The sequence below is a fragment of the Zeus faber genome (assembly GCF_960531495.2).
Source record: "Zeus faber genome assembly, chromosome: 17".
Lineage (NCBI taxonomy): Eukaryota > Metazoa > Chordata > Actinopteri > Zeiformes > Zeidae > Zeus > Zeus faber.
The window spans coordinates 26131548-26149949 of record NC_137204.1 but is presented as its reverse complement, the minus strand read 5'-3'; the positions used below and the strand labels follow the sequence as shown (position 1 = coordinate 26149949).

The following is an 18402-nucleotide window of genomic DNA, read 5'->3' as shown; positions in this document are numbered from 1 at the left end:
AGACAGACAGACAGACAGACAGATAGATAGATAGATAGATAGATAGATAGATAGATAGATAGATAGATAGATAGATAGATAGATAGATATGTAGATAGATAGATAGATAGATAGATAGATAGATAGATAGATAGATAGATAGACAGATAGATAGATAGATAGATAGATAGACAGATAGATAGATAGATAGATAGATAGATAGATAGATAGATAGATAGATAGATAGATAGATAGATAGATAGATAGATACATAGATAGATAGATGGATAGATAGAATAACGGCAATAATAATACATAATTTAAATACAAATATTGAACACAAGTATAAAATTAACCACAATTAAGTGTACATAATAAAATAATAACAATGATAATAATATTGTTATTATTAATTATTGTTATTATTGGTATTTTTATTTGTTTTAATTATTATTATTATTATTATTATATATAAACACTAAACCTAATGAATAATAAGAATGAATGAAATGTCCTTATAAGTCACGGTGGAAGGAGCGTGTGTGTAATGTGAAGAACATAAAAACGACCTGTGTGAGTTCCACTCAGTGAATAAGCATGTTGTGTTGTGAAAGGGCACTGGGTGTTTTACTTTCTCAACCCACTGTGGACTTGTATGTGTCCAAAGAAACAAAGGCCAAGATGTAATAAGCAAGCAGCCACTGACACCATGGAGCCACTGGTGCTGAAACTAAACTAGGAATTAGACGCACCATAAATAATAAAGAGGAAATAGCAGCAGCACACTGCTGAACCCGACACCTAGAGAGCACGGTCCGAGTTCCCCCTTAACGTCCAGTTAAAAGGTCACCACACAAACCTGATAACCTATAAAAATAAAAAAAAGTTATGATCTTTAAAAGTGGTGCTTTTTACACAAAAGGGTTTTTGGTTTTCATAATTTAAAGTACTAAAAGTTAAAAAAATGAAAAGAAGTGAGAAGTGGACTGTGTATTATATATTTATTTTATGTATTGTTTTTGATACGTTTTTACCAGCAAACCATGTAATAATAATAATAATATAATAATCATCATCATCATAATCATAATCATAATAACAATAAAAGTAATAATAGTAATAATAATAAAATACCAATAACAAAAATAAATGATCATATAATTATCATAATAATCCCTACAGTATAGGGTGAATAAACACTAGTTTATACAAACTGCCTGTAACTAATGAAGTACAGTATATTTTAGTGTATTTAATGTAAGTATTGTGGTTCCTACCCGCGTCTCAGTCCTTTAAAAGGCATCTTACTTCCTCTGCTCCAACTTGTATTCCACTCCCACGGTGCACAGGTGTCTCTCAGAAGGTTCAAACCATGTGCTCTAAACAATCTGCCCAGAAAAACAGAGCCGAGTGCTGGTAACAAGTAATAATAATAAAAACAATTAAAATAATAATAATAATAATAACAACTTTTTACTTTCTACCGTCAACAGGTCCAGGTGTAAATGAGAAAACAAGATCCGTGACGCACCGACGCACTTTGCTCCGTGCGCTCTCACCTACAGGCCCCACCCCCAGCGGGGCGTGGACCAATCAGCGCTCAGCTTTATCCTGCCTATGCTGGGTCTCCACCGGTGCGCTCATTATTTTGAAAAACTAGGGCAAGGGGCACAAACTGGGGATCGCGACCCACCTAGGGCTCCTTGGAGGAATTGCAGGCGGTCCGCCCGGTCAGTATGTTTTTGGACTTCATTTTGATGTAATTATTATTGATAATAATATTAGTAGTATTTGTATAATAATAACAATAATAATAAGTATTATTACTTTAATTAATAATAATTTGATATCAAATATATAATAAAGATATAGTTTTTACTATTTTTTATATATATTTAAACACATATACTCACCCTCAAAAGGGAGTTGATTGTGAATTTTGAAGTTTGTAATTAGGCTGCAACAGGGGTTCCCATACTGGGATCCACAGCCCCCTGTGGCGTCCATAACAATCATGTTATTCTCTTTTTGGGCATTATTTATCCATCACCCTCACAAACGAGAATGTTTTTGGTTGACTTGCAGTTTGTGTGTGTGTGGTGCGTGTGTGCGTGTGAAGAATTGCAGGGTTCCGCAGCAAAATTATTTATTTATCGCACTTTTTAATGTATATTTTATGAACACATTCTCACCCTCATTGATGAAAATGTGCTTTGTTGTTGTTGTTGTGGGATTTACAGTTTTTATCAGCAAGGTTAACATATATATTTTTAAAAATATATTTAATATAAAATGAAAGTGTACTTTTGATTTTGTGGTGTGTGTGTGTGTGTGTGTGTGTGTGTGTGCGCCGTGTGGCAGGGCCTTACCAAAGAAAAGTTTGGGAACCCCAGGGTACTAAGATATGACGCAATATAATAAGATTGATAACTAGAAATCGAGAACGTTAAAAGTCTGACATATTCGAGAAAATTGGGAACGTGAAACATTTTAAAGAGAAAGAGAAGAAATAAAAAAAGAAAAATAAATAAAGAAGAAAGGACTGTTTGTTGGAGCGAGAACCATTGAGAGCAAGTTCATTTCCGCCATAACCACAAGAGAGCGCCCTTTATCCACATATGTTCTACATTTTACATTTAGTCATTGATCAGACGCTTTTATCCAAAGCGACTTACAATTGTTCAAACACCGACGGACGCAGCCATCAGGAGCAATTAGGGGTTAAGTGTCTTGCTCAAGGACACTACAGCATGTTAGCAGGAGGAGCCTGGGATCCAACCAGCAACCTTTAGATCACTAGACCACCAGCTCTACCGCCTGAGCTACCATCCCCGTTCTGTTGATGTTTCTAAAATGACGAGCAGCATCCTAAAGTAAATTCCCGAAAAGAAAATCAACCATTGTCATGAAAATGTAATTGCATTCTTTTTTTATTTTTTTTATTTTCAACCTCAGTTCATAAACAGCAATACAGTAGAAAGAAATGTTAAAAGTACAAATATTCAGTTTATAAATATACTACTCATTCAGTCAAGAGCGACCGATCTTTGGATAATATTAAAAAGATAAACTGTTCCAGTATGAGCGTTTAATTTCATACGAGCGAAATACCATTTCAGTGTAATTCTTTGAGTAATAAATACTTGATTAACGGGTCGCAAACAGCGATGTTTCCATGCTACTTCTCAAGTTTAACAAAAAAGAAAAAAGAAAAATAACCTTGTTCCTCTTTCCTTCCCGCGCCGCTCTGGAAAGTAGGAATTAACACTTCCAAGACGTGTCGAGGCGTGAACCAAGCCAGGCCTCTCAGCATAAACATCATATATCACACTTCAAAGTAGGAACAAAAGAGGAGAAGACGCCACAGGTGCAGCTAATGCACCCGCACTACGGCGGCACCAGCAGCAGGAGGTGGAGGAGGACGGGGTCGGAGCCGGCCCCTCGGCCAAGCGCGCTCCGCGTCTGGGGGAACCTGGGGAGGAAGCCGCCGGTTCCACGGGGTTCCACCGGCGTCGCGCCGGTTCCCACCGCCTCAGTCGCCGAAGTCTGGGATGTCGTCGTAGGAGTAACCGCGGTAACCCTTGGAGGCGTAGTAGGCGATCCTCAGGTGGTAGAAGCCGGGGAGGAAGACCAGGATCCCGATGATGAGCACCGGGACGGTGCGGTCCGGGTGCTGCCGACGGACAGCGGTGGGAATGGAACAGAAATAAAAATGAAACAAAAACATGAAAACGGCCTCCTCCTATAAAATCACATTTAAATATTTCATTTTTGGGCCACCGGATTGTTAGCGAAGCCTTTTGGAATAGTGTGAAGTTATATTTGAATATATACATATATATATATATATATATATATATATATATATATACACACACACACACACACACACACACACACACACACACACACACACACACACACACACACACACACACACACACACACACACACACACACACACACACACACACACACACACACACACACGTTCTTGCTGAACATTTAATTCTAAACCATGGACATTAACATGGAGTTGTTCCCTCCTCTGCTGCTAGAACAACCTCCGCTGTTCTGGGAAGGTTGTTCCACTGGACTTTGGAACTGATGTTTGGCGATGGGGGTGTGGCTCGCCGCCTGCGCTCCAACTCACCCCCGCGGGGTGGGGTGGGGTTGGGGTGTGGTCTCTGTGCAGGCCAGTCCAGTTCTTCCAGAGTCAGTAAAGCATTTCTTTATGGACCTGGCTTTGTGTCCTGCTGAGACAGGAAAGGACCCTCCCCAAACTGTTGCAACAAAGTTGGAAGGGCACAGTTCTCTACGATGTCGTCGTGTGCTGCAGTGTTAAGATTCCCCTTCACTGGAGTTAAAGGGCGGAGCCCAAACCATGAGAAACGGCCCAGGACCATTATTCCTCCACCACCCACCTTTACAGTTGGCACTCTGCGCGCAGGCAGGCAGCGTTGTCGTGGCATCGCCCAAACCCAGACCGCTCCATCAGACGGCAGATGGCGAAGACGGAGAACACCTTTCTACCGCTCCAGAGCCTAAAGACGTCGCGCTTCACACCACTCCAGCCAACGCTTTACACCACTCCAGCCAACGCTTTACACCACTCTAGCCGACGCCTGGCATCGCACACGACGTTCAGGCTTCGCGAAGCCTGCGACGAGCGGCCCCCGTGCCAACGCTGCCTCCGCAGCCCATTTGGAACTCCCTGCTGATTGAGGACGGGCGATCCGGGACGTTTCCCCTTCAGGATAACAGAACCTTGGGTGGAGCCGGGCGGGTGGAGCGGGGTTTTTGGGAACGGCGCCACCCGAGCTCTATAGCGCGACACCGTTCCACTGCAGACGTCCGGGGAGGCTGCACGGCTGTTTGCTGGGTTTCATACACGTGTCAGTCATGGGCGTGGCTGAAACAGACAGGCCCATGACAGGCAGGCCGACCAGACAGGCAGGCAGTCCACAAACTTTTGGCTATGAAGTGTAATATATGCTGTGTATCCAAACCCGTCGTTCACGCACGGTTGCCGTGGTGATGAAGTACACCCAGAGCTCCCAGCCCACGTCGTTAACGTGAGTAGCAATCACTTCTCCAGAAAGCTGCGTTCCCTACGTCCCAAGGAAGCAGAAGGAGCGGAAAAGGCTTTTAATTCCACAGCGAGTGGCCTAATGGCATAATCACACTTCAATCTGTACTTCCAGCAGCCTCAACGGGGTTTCGAACTTTTAGAGTTTTTGGTGGTTAAAAATTGCTCTTCATGATAATTCTTGGGCGGCGACTGAGGAGCTGCTGTGTTGCAGCAAAAAGTGCAGTCGAAAACCAAAATGATAGATAAAAATTTTGTTTTGAGTTTGTAATGCTCTGACAGAGACGTTAATAATTGTTTTCACTGAGTGGAAGACTAGAAATAAACGCAGAGGGTGTCTTAATTTTATAATTGATTGATTTTATTTTGTAGTTTTAATTTAATTAAAATGCAATTTAGTCAATTTTATCAAATTAAAAAAAAGGGTCTTTTCAAATGCATTTCTTTTACCGTGTCGTTTCCCACCGACTCGAATAAAACACGTATTTTCACAGACTTTTTTCAAAACATGAATTCCAAATAAGTCGCTCTTTTTGTGAGGGGAAGAAAAAAACAAATCCAAAAGGAAAATGCCCAAAAAGATGCAAAATTATTTTCCCCTGATGTGTTCTGAGCATCTTATCTGGATTAGTGACCAAAGTCTGATCACAGAGCGGAATAAACTAGAATAAAAAAATAAATAAAATAAGATAAAAAACACTGCTAAAAGTTCAGCCCAATAATGTCTCATTGCTGGAACGTCGCAAAGGAAATTATTTCGAGGCTGAAATACAATTATATTGTTTGACCAACAGGGGGCAGTGTCGCATATTGGATTTACTATAATCGGCACCTTTTCAAGTTGCATAAGGTTTTTTATTACTTTTTTAGTAGGAAGCCTGTAGCCATGCTGGTATTGTACGCCTCTGTACATGTGGATCTCATCAAGTTTAAATTGTATTAATTTATTTTATATTGTTTCACTCTGTGTGGTTAATCATAGTAACAGAGGTTTTTGATAAAAACTCACTTTCCACCCGAAGGACTTTTAAAGCGGTGACTGTAATATCATATTAAGTCTTATCAGATGACTCTGATAAGCCTAAAGAAAAAAGACAGAACTCTGAGTTTTAATATTAGATTAGGACGAAATTAACAAATCGTGACATTAAGCACATAACGCACATTGTTTTTCCCATTTGGGGGATTGAGGGTTAGCCCGGGTGATACAGCACATTCCAAAAATAAATGTTTTCCGTCATGCGCATGTAACTCAGGCCGTATCACTGGCTGTGCTTTTATTTTGAAAACTCCTCCACAAAGAAGCCAACTGTGATATTAAAGGTGGTGTAGCTGAGGTGTGCAGCGTAACAACATTTCACTGAAAGGCCGAGGTCAAGGTCCCCTCCAGCCGTAGTTTCCCTGTTTAAACTGGAGGGACGTTTGGTGTGAAAGCCAACCCACCTCCACCTTGATGGAGCCGGCCAGGAGCAGCGCGCCCACGATGATCAACAAGGAGCCGATGAGGAAGAGGAAGGTGGCCAGAGCGATGGCCTTGTAGGGAACCTTGGGAGGACTCCTCTTGAACTGAGCGTCAGGGGCAGGAAACACAACATCTGTTCATTCACATCCATCTATCTATACATCCATCCATCCATCTATCTGTCTATTCATCTATTCATCCATCTTTCTACCTATCCATACATTTTCTATCTATCATCCATATATCCACCTATCATCGAACAATCTACCTATCCATCGATCCATCCGTCGTTCTGTCAATCTATCCAAACATCTATCCATCCATCTTTCCATGTATCAATCTTTTTTATCCATCCAGCTTACAATCTACTGTCTATTCTAACAATTTCCTGTTCAATGATAGATAGATAGATAGATAGATAGATAGATAGATAGATAGATAGATAGATAGATAGATAGATGGATTTTTTTTTTAATAGATTTAGGCTATTTCTGTATATTTGGTAACTTATTATATTTCTTTACTTTTCACACTGTTGAGTTTTTCTTTTCCTTTGCCAACTGTCGGCTAATTAAAAAAACGCACCAAGCCTCACGACAGATTCCATGTCAGAATAAACAGATTCTGGTTCTGTTTTCATTCATTTCAGTGGAGGCAAATAATACATCAATAATACGTTAAGTCCTCTTCTGCATTAGGTATAAAAATGTATTATTTACAACTTGTGCCAAAAAAGGACAATTATTTTGTTAATCGCAATTATTTCTATGATAATTATTCACCGACTAAAAGCGGGGTAATAGGCCCTCACCTGCAGGTCGATGTAGCCGTCGTCGTCGGCCGCCAGTCTGGAGTATTTCACCTTGTTGTTGGACATTCCTCCGCCCAACGAGGTGCTCCGACTCGGCATCATGGTGGAGCTGGAGACGTAGATTTTCCTCCCGTTATTAGATTTATTCATTTAGCACACGCTTTTGCTGAAAGCGACTTGAATGAGAGGCTAGAAACAAGGAGATTTAGTGGGTGCGGCTTCGATTTCCACCACGTGTAAGTGTGTAGGCCTGTTTTTAAATTGCACTTGAACCATTTTTCGTTCTTCTTTTTTTGTCTGCTTTTTGATTTTTATTCCAAAGTGTGTAATAAAGGTCCTATTGAGTTTCTAGCTGGGTTTGAGTCCTAACAACTTCAAATGGGTGGCTTCGAGTCCCACTACTTTAAGTGTGTTGGCCTGCTTCAAATTGCACTTTAACCTGTGGGGTTTTTTTGTCTGTGTTTAGATTTTTATTCCAAAGTGAATAAAAAAAAAGTCCCAACGACCAATATATGCATGGGTTCGAGTCCTGCTAAATTTTAAATTGATCCGTGATTTTATTATGTCTTTTTTATCCGTCTTTGGCTTTATACTTCTGTGTTTTTACTCTGCCCTCTGTTAAAATAATCTATTGTATGCCCTCTAAAAGCACTTCGAATATGCTATAAAAATATGTACTATGTTTTATGATAAATATAAAAAATAAAAACAAAAAATAAATATTTAGAATTGCGTGGGAACCCTAATTTTACCCCAAAACTATCCAAACAGAAGTGTCGTTAATGTGGATAAAATATGACAACAGTACAGAGAGCGTGCGACAGACCACTGTTTACTTTTAGACTTACTCTTTTCATTTAGCAGTCCATCTTCCACAACGCAAGGACAGATTAAAGTGCATTTTAAACGGTTCTTCGGTTCTTAAAAAAGGAGAACACATCGGAGCCAGACACATATTCCCAAAGTAGACAAACCGCTGTGTGTGTGTTTTGTTCTGCTTGGTTTGGAAGCGTTAGCCGAAGCTAGCTGAAGGCTGCGTCCTTCTGGAGAACCCGTGCACGACGGTAACTACGGTAGCGCGACATACCGGGTTGTCCCCAACGCAGAAAGCCAAATAAAGAACATGTCGACAGTGGTTGACGACGCCGAAAGGTTTGGAAAAATAACTTGAAACCACCGCGATGCTACAAGCGCCCGCCTGGTCTGCACTGGCTGCGGCAGCGTGTAGCTTCCTTACAGAACCAGCGAGAGAACCGAACACCGATGATCGTAAAAATTAAAAAGAGCGGACCTTTTTTTAATTCAAGTGATGCTTTTTGTTGTTGTTTTACCTCGAGTGAGCGTTCAGAGTAAAACCACGGAGCCGTCGCACCGGGATCCTGCTCGTTCCTCTGTAAACAACACGACTGTTGTGTTGTCAACCTGTCACTTCCGGGCTCTACCTCCCGTGCGCGTGCGCAGAAGGGATGCGGCTCCGTTGGCGGCGCTAAGCGCGCGTAACAATATGATAAATATTGTATTTTACTTTATTTTATATGCATCTAAATATTGTAAATTCAAATTCAATAATTACATTTGCATTTTTCATTCAGACGCACTGCGTACTAACTAACAAACACTGATTCACTGTAAACTGAAAATATAAATAGAATAGAAAATAAGAAATGTACCATAATCAAGTCAAGACTGATTTATCATGTTGCTCATCTTTGAATGCAGTTTCTGAGCCAATCACTATGTGCTTCATTTGATAATACATGCGTAAAAGTGGGTAGAAATGTGTTTGGTTGCGGCAGATTGACAAAGACGTGTGTATGTTTGCAAATCCGGATTATAATTTAAATACCTGGTAGGCACATCATGCCTGCAATTGTATTTGGTGTAACACCAGGCCCTGATTTCTCCACAGAAGGAAATCCAGACTTTGCAGAATCAGAAACGGAGCAGAGGAGACGGACGAGTCTTAAAAAATGTGAATCATGGGCCCTAAAATAATAATAATAATAGTAATATAATCAAACAAAAAAAAGTTCTGAATATAATATTACTGAAATAGAACTTATTGTTTCAGAAAGTAAAGACAGGAACATTTTATATTGGGCTCCATTAACGGAGGCAGTGAATGCTGTGTCCCCTGGGGTCCGCCCCCTGGCTGGAGGTCAAATTAAAAACGGTTTGGGATAAAAGTTGGGGCCAAAACGAGAAGAAACAAAGAACAAACAAACAGGTGGAGGACAGCAGCCTCTTGATTTAACGGGCCAGGGCAGGAGGATGGCGGCAATTATTAGTGAAATGGCTTCAAGTGGAATCCTTCCAAGGAATGCAGTATGCAGGTATAACTCCTCTCCGGCGAGCGGAAACACTCAGTATTTGGCACTCAACGCATTGAAGATTTGCCGTGCGTTGACTGAGTGGTGATTCTTTTGTTCCCCCGTCTACAAATTGAACGGAGTGGATAGATGACGCCGCCCCTGGGTGCAATCCACCTGTCCTCATACTGAGGCATCCCAGCAACCGTGGATCGTCCCCTCTACACGGCTGTTTGGTGGGCCCTATAATGTCCTTCACACTCCTATTTCCCCCCGAAATGTCCAGGCAGGAGGCCCGTGGTGGAGAGGACTTGGACGTGAGGTGTTTTGGTGATTGGGTGCAGCTCCAGGAAATTATGGCAATAAAGAAGAGCTTCTCTGGGCAGTGGGAATCGGCTGATCAGCCATTGATCAATCCAATTGATCTGTAAAGAGGCTTGGGCAGCCTTGGGCATGTCCTCTAAAAATGCTTAATTTGCCATTGTCCTTCCTACGTAGCCTGCTACGGCTATCACTTATTGCATGTAGGTATTGTATCCCAATCCCGCCAAATCTTTTTAGTACCAAAATACAGTATGCCTATGTTGATCCTGGGAGTCCATCCAAAGCTGGCACTGACTATCACCTTTGGCGGGCCCAAAGAATAGATTATGGGATGGACACGGTGACCAGATTCTAGCTGATTTGGGAGGATATTAAGCTGAGGATATTAAGCATGTTCCCCATGCTGGCAGGACCAAGCAAGTTTATTTGGCACAATAACAACAAGGCAATTCAAAGTGCTTTACATAAAACATCAAAAGCATTAAGACAAAGCGCAAAGGGTTTGGGTTTAGGGTTAGGGTTATCAATTATAAAAGGACATAGAATGCATGAAGTTAAATGAATAGAATACATAGGATGCATATAAGTGACAGCGCAGTGCAAGAAATTAATCGAGGAACCTTGTTTTACTCTTTGTTGACAATTATTTCGCCTATTTCCCAAATAGCGTCTTACCTTGTCAAGGCGACATCCTAGCCCCCGAGAACCCTTCTGGAGGTCTTTTCCTTCGCTTCTTTCCCTTTGGTAGCCACCACAGATGGATAAAAACTGCATTAATTCCCCCTGCTCTCTGAAAGCAGGGAACCAGGGCGGATGGAGGGCCATGCCTCACAGCTGGATCGGTCAAGGTAGAGTCAAAGGGGTAAAACGGAAGATCATCCATGTCATTGCGTATCAACGTCAAGGCAAGGGAAAAATACTTTGCCCTCCAGACCCAGCTGTTCAAAACCGAAAATACTTCAGAGAAAATAAAAGATACAAAGTTACAAACACGATGCAGCCCAGCGACCTGCGCCACCTCCAATGAGTTTAGGAAGCAATGCACTTCCCTTTTCAAAGACCTAGGTTAACCCCTGTGGACGAATGTGAATCTGGTGGTGGTTTCGGAGAAGGTCAAACTGGTAAATCACTTGCTCTATCTGCAGGTTTTAAAACTATGCAGAGCAAATCCTGATCTTTTGAATAAAGCCCCACATGAGGAACTGAACTTGAGTGCACACGATCATGACCATCAAATAGACTCCAGCCACAATCTAAAGTAGCTAACTCATTGATGGGATTCCAAACCAAACCAATACTCCACCCAGGATAGGAGAACACAGCAAAGGGGTATAGGTCTGATGTTATGACCCTGTAAAAAAGCACAAAGCTGATTAAAACACTAAGTAAGGCTGTATTTCTTGGATCGCAACTGAAATCCAAAGGGTTAGGCTCCGGGTCCGGGTTAGCCTCACAAGGCAGTCCGACAGCGGAATCAGTGTGGTCGCAGGGTGTTGCATGAGTGGGAACGTTGGTGTTGTTTGCGACGCGTGCACAACAAATTGAACCATAACAACCCAACGGAAACGTCCAGACCCTGTCCGGAGCCGGGGCAAAAGAACAAGAGAAGCGGGGAGTAAAGGGACACATCCTTGCAAGGAGAACGCAGCAAATGAACAGGGCAAGATAGAGATACAAGCCCAGCGGCCAAACATACCCACGAAGAGCAATCACCAAGCGCATGTGATCTGGAAATAGAGTTGATCGATTTCAACCCAGTGGTAGCAGGACCCGTCTAAGGCACAAGCCGTGACACCCTCCCCCTCAAGAGGGCGCCTGAAGCACTTCAACCTGGAATTTGTCATCATGGCCTGGCTCAAAGACCAGTGGACCGACACACCAAGGAAAGAAAAAGGATATTTATTCAATTGCACATTAATCCAAAAGATTGGACCAAGGTGGTTGTGGTTAATCGGGTGGAATCAGGGTGAATGCTGGGTGTTGCAGGGCTGTGAATCCACAGAAATCGAACCCTTTCACAGGAGCTGTTATTTGAATCCCAGAAACGTGCTGTGTGGTTTGCCGTGGTTTTAATCTTTTAGCCTTTACAGCAGAGACGAGTGATGTCCTCAGAGAACAGAGATAGGGAAGCAATTGTTTGCAGTGTTGTTTTCATGTTTCTGGTCGTGTACGTCGTGTATTGAGGCATGGATCTAAGTTATGCACCAAATTCCATGCAAAGCATGTCAACTTTACTCGTCTGTAAGACACTCCAGTCCATGTCTAATGACCCCCAGACATCTCGAATCAATATTCAATTCATAAATTCTACGAGAACTGTACGTACTGCAAATACCAACAAACAATCCAGTAAAAATGTTTTATTTTGGGTTAAGCATTTTTGGATTTTATTTAAGAATAGATAAATCATCATAACTTGCCTGCCCTTGATTATGGAAGTACTCTGTATGCCCATGCTGCCACTGCCACTCAAAAGTAACTCGACACAGTTTACCATAATGTTATTCTATTCATTACTCAAAGCAACCATCCCACTTACTGTGAGTTATATGAAAGTCTTGGATTTCTGCCAAAATAAAACACATACATAATTCAACAGAATTCCTTGAGCAATATTTACAAGGAGTCTGCCTATCGCTGTTTTTATGTACAAGGCTTCAGATTCCTCTCTGGTCGTAGGTAAGTAGGTTGATAGATGGGTTGGTAGGTAGATGGTCGATACAGTATAATGGTAGGTAGGCAAGTAGTACGTAAGTAGGTTCATCTGTTGGTCGGTGGGTAGAGGATAGGTAGGTATGCAGATAGGTATGTAGGTAGGTAGGTGGGTACATAGGTAGAGGATGGGTAGTTACACAGATAGGTTCTTAGGAAGGGTAGGTAGATTGATGGGTTGGCAGGTAGATAGACATGTAGATAGGTTGGTAGGTAGTAGATAGGTCGGTTTAGGTTGGTAGGTTGGTCGATATCGTATAAAAGTAGGTAGGCAAGTAGTATGTAAGTAGGTTCATCAGTTGGCAGATGGGTAGAGGATTGGTAGGTATGCAGATAGGTTTGTAGGTAGGCAGTGTAGATAGATAGATGGATTGGTAGGTTGATAGTTATCTAGATAGGTTGGTAGGTAGTAGATAGATGGGTTGGTAGTAGGTAGGTAGGTTGGTCGATACAGTATTAAGGGAGGTAGACAAGTAGTTAAGTTGGTCGGTACATATGGAGGTTGGTCAGTGTGTAGGTAGGTAGGCAGGCAGGTGGGTAGGTAGGTAGGTAGGTAGGTAGGTAGTACTGTAGGTAGGAAGGTTGGTAGATACAGTATATAGGCAAGTAGGTAGGTTAGTAGGTAGGCAGGTACGTTGGAAGGTATTTAGGTAGCTAAGTACTTGGTTGGTAGGTATGTAACTAGATTTGTCAGTTGGTAGGTAGGTATTGTATGTACAGAGGTAGGTAGGTTGGTAGGTAAGAAGTTAGGTACATAGGTAGGTAGGGAGGTAGGTAGATAGGTAGGTATGTAGGCAGGCAGGTATGAAGGTAGTTTGTAGGTAGTTTGTAGGTTGTTAAGTAGTAGTTAGGGAGATAGGGTGGTAGTACTGTAGGTAGGTTGGTAGATACAGTCTATAGGCAAGTCGGTAGGTAGGCAGGTACGTTGGAAGGTATTTAGGTAGCTAGGTACTTAGGTTGGTAGGTACGTAAGTAGAGTTTGTCTGTTGGTAGGTAGGTATGGTATGTACAGAGGTAGGTAGGTTGGAAGGTAGGTAGATAGGTAGGTACGTAGGTAAGAAGGTAGGTACACTGGTAGGTAGGGAGGTAGGTCTGTAGGTAGGTACAAAGGGAGGGAGGTAGGTAAGTAGGTAGTGCATATGTAGTAGGTAGGGAGGTAAGAAGATAAGTATCTAATTATACATTAATCCAAAAGAACATACGAGGTGGTTGTTGTTAATCGGATGGAATCAGAGTGAATGCTGGGTGTTGCATGTCTGTGAATCCACAGAAATCGAACCCTTTCACAGGAGCTGTTATTTGAATCGCAGAAACGTGCTGTGTGGTTTACCGTGGTTTTAATCTTTTAGCCTTTACAGCAGAGACGAGTGATGTCCCTCAGAGAACAGAGATAGGGAAGCAGTTGTTTGCAGTGTTGTTTTCATGTTTCTGGTCGTGTACGTCTTGTATTGAGGCATGGATCTAAGTTATGCACCAAATACCATGCAAAGCATGTCAACTTTACTCGTCTGTAAGACACTCCAGTCCACGTCTGATGGCCAGTAGGTAAGAGGGTAGTTAGGGAGGTAGGTAGGAAGGTAGGTAGGTACATAGGTAAGTAGGGAGGTAGGTGAGTGGGTAGGCTCATAGGGAGGTAGGTAGGAAGGTATCTAGGTACATAGGTAAGTAGGGAGGTAGGTGAGTGGGTAGGCACATAGGGAGGTAGATCGGTAAGTTGGTAGATACATAGGGAGGTAAGTAAGTAAGTAGATAGGTCGTATGTAGTCGGGAGGTACATAGGGAAGTAGGGAGATAGGAAGCTAGCTAAGTAGGTAGGTACATAGGAAGGTAGGTAGGTAAGTAGGTAGGTACATAGGTAGATAGCTAGGTAAGTGGGTAGGTACATAGGTAGGTAGCTAGGTAAGTAGGTAGGTACACAGGTAGATAGCTAGGTAAGTAGGTAGGTAGGTAATTAGGTAGGTAGTATGTAGTAGGTAGGTAGGTAAGTAGGTATATAGTATGTAGTAGGTAAGTAGGTACATAGGGCGGTAGGTCAGTAAGTAGGTAGGTAGTATGTAAAAGGTAGGTAGGTACATAGGGAGGTAGGTAGGTAAGTAGGTAGGTAGTATGTAAAAGGTAGATAAGTAGGTAGGTAATATGTCGTAGGTAGGCAGGTGAGTAGGTAGGTAGTATGTAGTAGGTAGGTAAGTAGGTAGGTAGTATGTCGTAGGTAGGTAGGTACACATGAGGCTCCTTGAATCCAAATGGGAAAACAAAGAAAATGGGAACTCTCAGGGTGAGATCTTGGAATCCTAAACAGTAAAAAAGATCAATAGAACTTCCCTCGAGTGAAGCTGAACCTTCTCCCTCGTCCACGACGGCCGCGCCACCGGCTTCCTGTCTATTCCATCCGCGGTCGTTTCTCTTTTGGTTCTTTGCGACCGCTGCTGCCTGTGCTGTTGATGGATCTATCTCAGTTTTTTCCCAACGGTGCCAGAGGGTGTGCGAGTTAATGAAACAAAAGTGCACATTTCAAACTCCATTTTTCAAACCGGAAAGTACACTACTTGATGAATCTCCACCCCGCAATAATATCTATTATTTATCTCCAAATCTCATTCACGCGGGGCGCTGCGGCCTCGTTTGACCTCGATCTTACAGTAATGGAAGCCACTCGTGTCCCGGATTGTCCAGCGACATCGGCGAGGAGCTTAGACTGTAGAGCGCGGAAAATGCGATTAGAACGGACATAATTCCTTCAGGCCGTACCTTCGCTGCGTCCGCACGGGGGTTGGGGGCAAAACATCGACAAAACAGCGGCGCGCCGCACGTTCTGATGGACGCGGGTGTGTCATGTCGGTGTCGCTGTCAGCTCGGACCCCGTCGTCTCGCTGTCCCACGTGGACCGGGCTGAGGTCTGACCGCCTATGAAAAAAAAAAATAATAATCAATTGGATACGATAAGATCTTCTCCGGGTGCGCGACAAACATGGCCGGGCCAGTGGGTAGTTGGACCGGACATCATGACATATTTCAGTTTGGAGGAGCAGAGATCTGCCATATGAGGACTGATGACAGAATAGATAAACAGATGGACGGACGGACGGATACTTTATTCTTCTCGAGAGTGGAAAATATCAAATATCTCACATCAAATAATAGGCAATAATGATAATAAATACAGCAGCAGGCAGCAATTCACGGGTGCAGTTGAGACGTGTTCGGTTCGTATTGCTGGTTTCCGGGTCCTCGGAAATGCAGCGCGATTTTCCGGGTTGACATTGAACGCCGCAGCGGCCCCCGGCCTCGGACCGTCGTCTCCTTGGTCGCTGGCCTCACGGAGCCGCCACTATGCAGTTGAAACAGGGCAACTCCCCCCCGTATGCAAATGAGCACCCGGAGACGGAAAGAGACTTTTATGACATCGGTTCACAATGTCACAAAGCGGCCGCTGCTGAAAGGAATCAAACCGCCTCAACGTTATCCTACTTCCGGTAAGATGACGACAGCGTTTTTATTATTAATTTCTGCTCCAAATGTTGATTGATGATGACCAAACTTGAGTGAGAAGATGTCGGAAGCGTCCCGGTTCTCACGAGACCTCAACCATGTTTCTGCGTACTGCGATGGCTGTGTGTACTTTTAGCCCGAAAAACACCAAGATTAAAAATAAAAAAATTATAAAGGAATTGGAAAAAAATGAAAAAAATAAAATAAAAATACGATATGAGCCTAAAAATGAACTACACAGTTTGGAAATTTTGGCAATAAAATGTACAATAAAACTAAAACTTAATTTCAAATAAAAAAATATAATATACAATCAGCCCCAAAATCAACAATAAATAAATAAATAATAAAGTTAAAAAAAAAGATGTAAATAAAAAAAAATATATATGGTATGAATGGGCCTAAAAATTAACTGGATTTTTTTAATTTGGCAATATACAATAAACCTAAAAAGATCACAAAACAGAAAAAAACTGAAATAGACAACCTTACCTAAAAACACAGAAAAACAATCAAAATATTGAAAGACATTACAATATACAACGCAATGATCAACTGAATTAAGTGTGGCAATGTGCAATGAACCCCTAAAATTAACAACACGCATTATTCATCCATATCAACACAGTACAGACCACATCTGTCCTTGAGCCAGACACTTAACCTCCTAACTGCTCCCCCGGGCGTCGCTACATGCGGCCACCGCTCCTGAACACGCCAGTTACCAGGATGGCAAAATGCAGAGGAAAGCATTTCGTGGCCTCGGTACTTGTACTCTGTGCAATAATAATTACCTGAATGTGATCTAATCTGGCTTTGCTGCTTCATCGAACTCACCGAATCATTCTCGCCAGGGAAGGCGGACCCCGCCACCAACACTGTAAGCAGCCCGCAGAGGAGCAGATGCATAGCCCAGGACACACTGAAAGGCCGGTTCATATGAAGTTCCAGCCAAAACAAAGTACGTCAAATATGAATTTTTTTTATTTATTTTTTTACAAAACAATCTTACGGATTACCACTTTAATGAAGCGTCTAGAGGAAGCAGCATCGGCAACACTCCCCACCCCTCCGAGTTCTTATTTCTCTCCCCGCAAACGCTCTCGAGCCAAACATAATAATAACCCGCCCCGCTCAGCGGCGTCAGTTTGATGAGGTTTGAGGTTCAAGCAGCCGAAAAGAGGAGGAACAATTAGACAAAGTAATCTCGGCAGCAGCAGCCTTTACCTCCCCATGAATAACTTTGCATTTATCCAACTTGGGCTGATAATGAGAAATTGTTGACGCTCCTCCAGCTTAAAAATAAAACCGAAGAGAGGATTTTCTTGCTGCCCGGGCCCCAGAAGGTGCAATAACCCCAGAAAGGTCTGAGGTGAGAAGAAGCAGAACCAGTTTTTTGGGGGGAGGCAGGAGCCTTGAGCCTCAAGCCTTGATCATGTTCCTCCGACATTATCGTTTCAGGGCCAGCGACTGAAGCTCCTCTCTGGTCCTTGAGCAAAGGCCGTGTCCAAACAGTCGGGGCCTTGGGCCGCAAACGTGAGTGAGTGGTAGTACTGGAAGTGAGGGTCTCAACGCCGGGTCCGGGGACCCCGCGGGAGGTCCTTCGAGAGGGTTCCCTGGGGTCCCCAGCAAAAATTATTAATACCGTAGTTAATCATCATTATTTCCTTTTCGAGACACTAGCACTGTTAGAGAATATACAATAATGACTGTTTAGACCAGTGGTTCTCAATGTGGGGTTTGGGGACCCCCAGGAGGCCTTTTAAGAGGTTTCCAGTGGGTCCCCAGCAAAAATTATTAATAGTTAAAAAACAACATTATTTCCTTTTAAAGACGTTAGCACCGTTAGAGAATCTACAATAATGACTCTTTAGACCAGTGGTTCTCAACGTGGGGTCCTCCGAGAGGGTTCCAGGGGGTCCCCAGCAAAAATTATTAATACTGTAGTTAATCATCATTATTTCCTTTTCAAGACGCTAGCACTGTTAGGGAATCTACAATAATGACTGTTTGGAATAAAATATATATCATAACATTTCAACGTATATATTATATAACATATATATATATATATATATATATATATATATATATATATATATATATATATATATATATATATATATATATATATATATATATATATATATATGTATATATATATATATATATATATATATATATATATATGTATATATATATATTAACAGAAATCACAAGCAACATT

The 18402-nt window shown here is 42.3% G+C and overlaps 2 protein-coding genes across 3 annotated transcripts in view; both read right to left on the bottom strand.

The window, feature by feature from the left end:
* Positions 1–1504, bottom strand: part of igsf9a (immunoglobulin superfamily, member 9a) — a 65299-nt gene extending 63795 nt beyond the window's left edge. Inside the window, exons 1-2 of one of the 2 annotated variants that reach the window (XM_080018140.1) lie at positions 1457–1504; positions 1257–1367 (exon numbers count right to left, since the gene is read on the bottom strand). The gene's annotated coding sequence lies outside the window, so the exon portion shown is untranslated. Of the gene's footprint in view, positions 1–1256 lie in introns of both variants that reach the window. The other variant, XM_080018141.1, reaches the window with a different exon arrangement.
* A 1389-nt stretch (positions 1505–2893) lies between these two features.
* Positions 2894–8782, bottom strand: tmem230a (transmembrane protein 230a). Its single transcript, XM_080018398.1, has 4 exons — positions 8673–8782; positions 7342–7450; positions 6512–6634; positions 2894–3652 (listed from the first exon to the last, which is right to left on the bottom strand). Exons 2-4 carry the CDS (start codon positions 7441–7443, stop codon positions 3512–3514), a joined length of 366 nt encoding a protein of 121 aa, XP_079874524.1. The 5' UTR covers positions 7444–7450; positions 8673–8782; the 3' UTR covers positions 2894–3511.
* Between the last annotated feature and the right edge of the window lie 9620 nt (positions 8783–18402).